The following is a 4712-nucleotide window of genomic DNA, read 5'->3' as shown; positions in this document are numbered from 1 at the left end:
TTACGAATTTTTTAATCTCACATTTTTGTCCCATTTTCTAACAAAGGACCCCTGAGGAAAGGGGTGGTCTGCCCAAGCTAGCAGGTACTGCCCTGAGAGTAGATCACAGGGCAGCCAGGGCAGGCTACCCTGCCCAGGGCAAGAGCGTGCCGACCACTGGTCTAGAGTGAAGGCAACTGCTAGCCTGGTGGTTGATCACAAATAAAGTTACAAAAACACAGACAGGGCATGTCAGTTCTCTATGCTTTTCGCTCCATTTCGCAACGTATTTCGCAAATTTTGGGGACACCATCTTCAAGACCTGGCCCTTTGGAAGAGCCGTGAATCTCTAGAATTCTTCTATTATGTCAGAATTGTGATTAAAAAAATAAATTAGCAAACAATTCTAATCGTTTAAATGCTGCCGTCTGCTACCCGCTGGTTTCTATCTTTCGCAAAATTCATATTTGTCGAGAAAATAATCATTCCCTCAACAATTTTTTTTTATTTTTTAACATTTTATTGATCCGAAGATCTCGCAAAACCCAAGATATTCGACAAGTTTTCTTTCTTTCGTTTACAAATCCTTTGGAAAAAATATATATGGAATCAGTGCCGTACCTACTAAAAAAAATTCAAAGTTGGATTGAACTAACACCCTTAAAAAACAACATAGAACAACAGACTAATTAGACCATGACAAGGAAATTTAAGGAGAAATTGTAAAAAAGCAGTTAATATCTCCTGTCCAGTTTGAAATTTTTTATACTTTTTTGTGTGTTTTAAAATTTTCTTTATTACTGAAAGCATTTAACGTTTTCCATCAATTTACTTCGTACTTTTTTCTCATTGTAGATATTAAATAATTTATGAAATTAAAATCTAATTTAGCCATATTTTCCTAATTTCAATTATTGCAACCGTTTCTTCTTTCATTTGTCTCTAAAAGGGTCTTTCGTTTATGAAAAAAGGCTTTATGCTTGTCACGCCTCATGCATACCACGCAACGAAACTCAGAGACAGCTACACGGGTGTAAGAATGTCCTGGCAGTGTAGTTACAGATCTCAGCGAGGTCTAGATTTATCTATTCTAAAAGAACTGATCTAGCCCAGGTCTGACGCTAGTTTGGCCCAGAGCCAAACTGTGACCCGGTTTAAGTTTGGCGGTAGTCAGCTGAATAAGAACAAGAATTGTAAGTTCAGTCTTGAATTCTAGAAGGTCTAGCTTAGCACAGAGCTGGCGCTGATCAGTGAGCAAAGAGCAACAAAATATTTAGTTTGATTCGCAAATTTTTTTGGGCATATATCGAAAAAGGTACAGGGTATTTAAAATGATAAAAATAAGAAATTCACATGAACATTTTGAAACTGAAAATGCTTATAGTGAAACAAGATTTTTTCCAAGTCATTGAAAAAATTAAGCTTCTTTCGAAGCAACTAGAATCACAAATTAAAATACCAGTTATGTGTTGATTCTCACCTTTCTCACATACTGCTAGTTTTTGTCGATAAGTGTCACAAACTTTTAGCCAGTTAATAACTCGAGACTGACCAGCCCATACCTAGCGGCTGACCAGATGGTCTGGCCTGGGGCTAGCCAGAAAAAACTTTGAACTTTTGGACAGGCCCAGACCAAACCGTCTGGTCTGCACGAACACTGGAAACCAGGCAGTCTGGTCTGCGCCAAGCCGCACATAGATTTCGTTTTTCGCAGAGAGAAAGAAATTTTGCTTGAACTCCTGTGATGGGCTACAGCAACAAGTTGGGGTTGACATTGAAGTTAAAGCTATTGCGAAAACATTGTGATCTCGTCCTTATTATTTTTATCATCGGTAGCAACTTTACTATGTAGTAGAAATATGACATTTTTTCAAAAGTTTCACTTTTTTCAAATAAAAGCTCGAAATTCGCCTCTTGATATTTTTAAAGCTTTGATCTAATTTCAGAATCGGGTTTCTGCGGACAAAAATACGTAAGAAATGAAAGTTTAGAAAATTATTTATGGCAGATTTTGATAAAAAACATTTGCTATTTGTGGTTAAAAATTATTGAAAATTTCGCGACTTTTCAAAAATAATGTTTTCGCAATAGCTTTAACTTCAATTTCCACACAAACTTTAGGCTGTAGCTCATCACAAGAGTTCAAGCAAAATTTCTTTCACTCCGCGAAAAACCAAATCAAAGTGGGCCAGCGCCAGAACATTTTTCCACATAGGCAACACTGAGCAAAGCTGCTATTGTAATTTGCTTTTCAATTATTCTGGAAAATAGAAACAGTTTTTCTTAAAAATAGCTCTCATCATTCAAAGATAACGTATGCAAAACATTAATAAAAAGTATTCAACCGTTTGGTTGTAAAACTTGAATCCGCGCAAATTTTATTTTGATAAAGGAGCGTTAAGCTACACGAATAAAATCACCTTTATCCTATGGTACACACGATATTTTTTATTACATCTATATAAAAAGTGCGACTGTAAGAGTAGACGACACTTAACTTAGGAATATTGAGGTAAGGTGGTCGTAGTTCAAAGAAATATTTATAAGAAATAGAAATCTAAGTAGAAATAAAATGAGGTCAGAACGTCATTTTATGTCTTAACACATGCGTCAGAGTTATTTTATCACGATTGCTCTGAAATAAACTATTTTGCATCTTCTCTATAGGCATGGAAAATCGCTATTTTTATGCAGATCTTGGAAAAATATATATCCTGTATGTGTTTGCTGTGAAACTATAATAAGAATAACCTGATTCAAAATAAATAATTAATAAACTAGAAAACGATTTTCAATAGGTCCTTTTGTCATGCAGTCAAATAAGAAAAATGTTATGTATTGCACATATTTACTCTCTCGTATGATTTTCTTGATCACTGCTATAGATGCTCTCATTTTCGCTACTATTTTCATCGTAGAAGTAAAGATCGCTTCCGCTTGTGCTTGTGCTTCCAGTACTTCCTGTTGTATGAGACGGTATTTGCGATGGGATCGTGGGTAGAGTAGTCGTAGTTGCGGCACCGAAATGAGAAGGTAAAGGTGGTACCCCCGCATTTCCAAGAAAACTATGTGTTTGGTAGATGTATTGACGGTTTATCATTTCAAATTCCAAATTATTCATCGCACACATTTTTATTGATGATGAACTAGGTTATTATTTGTTTAATTCATGTTAGGAAACAGTTATCCAGTTTTCATCACATTATAAGCATTCAAGGATTTCAGCAATTCATTATTAATTCTCCATATTTTGTCTAAAGTTCATGAAGATCACTAATATTCACACATGACTAGTTGTGATTACTGGAAAAAAATACGAAGTATAATATGCAATTTTATGTTTAACACCAATGTTCATTTTCCTAATAAGGAATTTGACACCGAATATTTCAGTGGGCTAATTTTTCAGGCTTTTTCATCTAATTTGTATGAAAGGCTTGAAACTGTTATACATTCTTATTGAAGAACGTCCCAGGAAATCGACGACGTGTTTCGCACGTGTCCCGAAAAAATACTTCTAAATACGTACGCGTGTCCAGCACGTGCGGCCTCAGATTGTATCAACAGTTGTTAGATTCTTGAAATTACAGCAGATCAATTTAATTTCTTCACATTGCATGATTTTTCGTAACAATTTTAGAAATAAATTGAACTTAAATGATTTTTTACTCAACTCTCCACTTCGCGTTGGCATAAATGCATACACAATTACCAAAGAAGTGCCTACCAAATTTGCATAGTGTTCCATCATTTTAATCATTTTCCATTTTACGGTGCTCAGTTATTTATTTTTCCATATTAATTTAAGGTTTATTTTTTAGTATTCTAAACTAACACCATTTTTATGACTCGAAAATATATTGCATTCATTTTTAAACTAGAGGCGATTCTTTTATTATCAAAAATGTCGCGATATAACTAAAAGTAATTGAGTTTCTCCCTTCCAACGCGGTTAGAGAGTGTAATGATTACTCAGGTGGTTTAACTCTACTGACAATTATTTGAGGGTGACCTGGAAACCATGCTGGAGGGGTTGAAAATGAACTTGTACCTGATTCGTCCAATGGAGTGTTAGGAGAGCCAGGCGTACGCCGTTGCCTAGGAAGCGGTTCCGCCTTTTCATTGATCTGAGAAGAAACTGCAGTATTGGACTTTAGTTAAAAGGGCGACACCTAGATGATATAAGCTTCCATAAAAGAAATTCATAAACTTATATATTTTTAGGAGTGTAATTTCTAAAAAAATGATTGAGATTATAATATTTAATCAATTAAAACAATTGATAAGATCATACAGGCCTGAATTATGAATACTACGGTCTGACAATGAATAGTGGTTTCCCAAACTGTTAGAAATTATAACAATTTTAACAATAAGTTAATATACATTTATTAAATAAATCTTAAAACTGAAGTATTTGGAACCGCCATTAAAAGACAGTAGATGAAGTTTCATATGTACATTTATTACGGTTGTTCAGATTTCTTTTTTTCAATTTCAAGTCGGACTCTATTTTAAATTGTTATTTCTCTCATTAGAAAAGGTTAAAAAACATGAACCGAAAAATATATAGGGTGTGCTTAATCAATATACATTTTTTGGCCAAATTTCTCGTCTTAGCCATCAATTGTTTTAATAATTTTTTTTAATAGCTGTACGTTTCTATTTATTAAATAAAATCTCTTCCAGTTTTCTTGATTTCCTTATTTGAATATATGATGCTAATCTAATAT

General features: G+C 34.1%; 1 protein-coding gene across 1 annotated transcript in view; it reads right to left on the bottom strand.

Annotated features, from left to right (window-relative positions):
- LOC117169710 (pancreas transcription factor 1 subunit alpha-like) overlaps positions 1-3712 on the bottom strand; it is a 468910-nt gene extending 465198 nt beyond the window's left edge. Inside the window, exon 1 of the mRNA XM_033356210.1 lies at positions 2832-3712. Coding sequence (XP_033212101.1) covers positions 2832-3109 — 278 coding nt within the window. The 5' untranslated portion in view covers positions 3110-3712. The remainder of the gene's footprint in view (positions 1-2831) is intronic.
- Between the last annotated feature and the right edge of the window lie 1000 nt (positions 3713-4712).

The sequence above is a fragment of the Belonocnema kinseyi genome, chromosome 3 (assembly GCF_010883055.1).
Source record: "Belonocnema kinseyi isolate 2016_QV_RU_SX_M_011 chromosome 3, B_treatae_v1, whole genome shotgun sequence".
Taxonomy (NCBI): domain Eukaryota; kingdom Metazoa; phylum Arthropoda; class Insecta; order Hymenoptera; family Cynipidae; genus Belonocnema; species Belonocnema kinseyi.
This window is presented reverse-complemented; position numbering and strand designations above follow the sequence as displayed.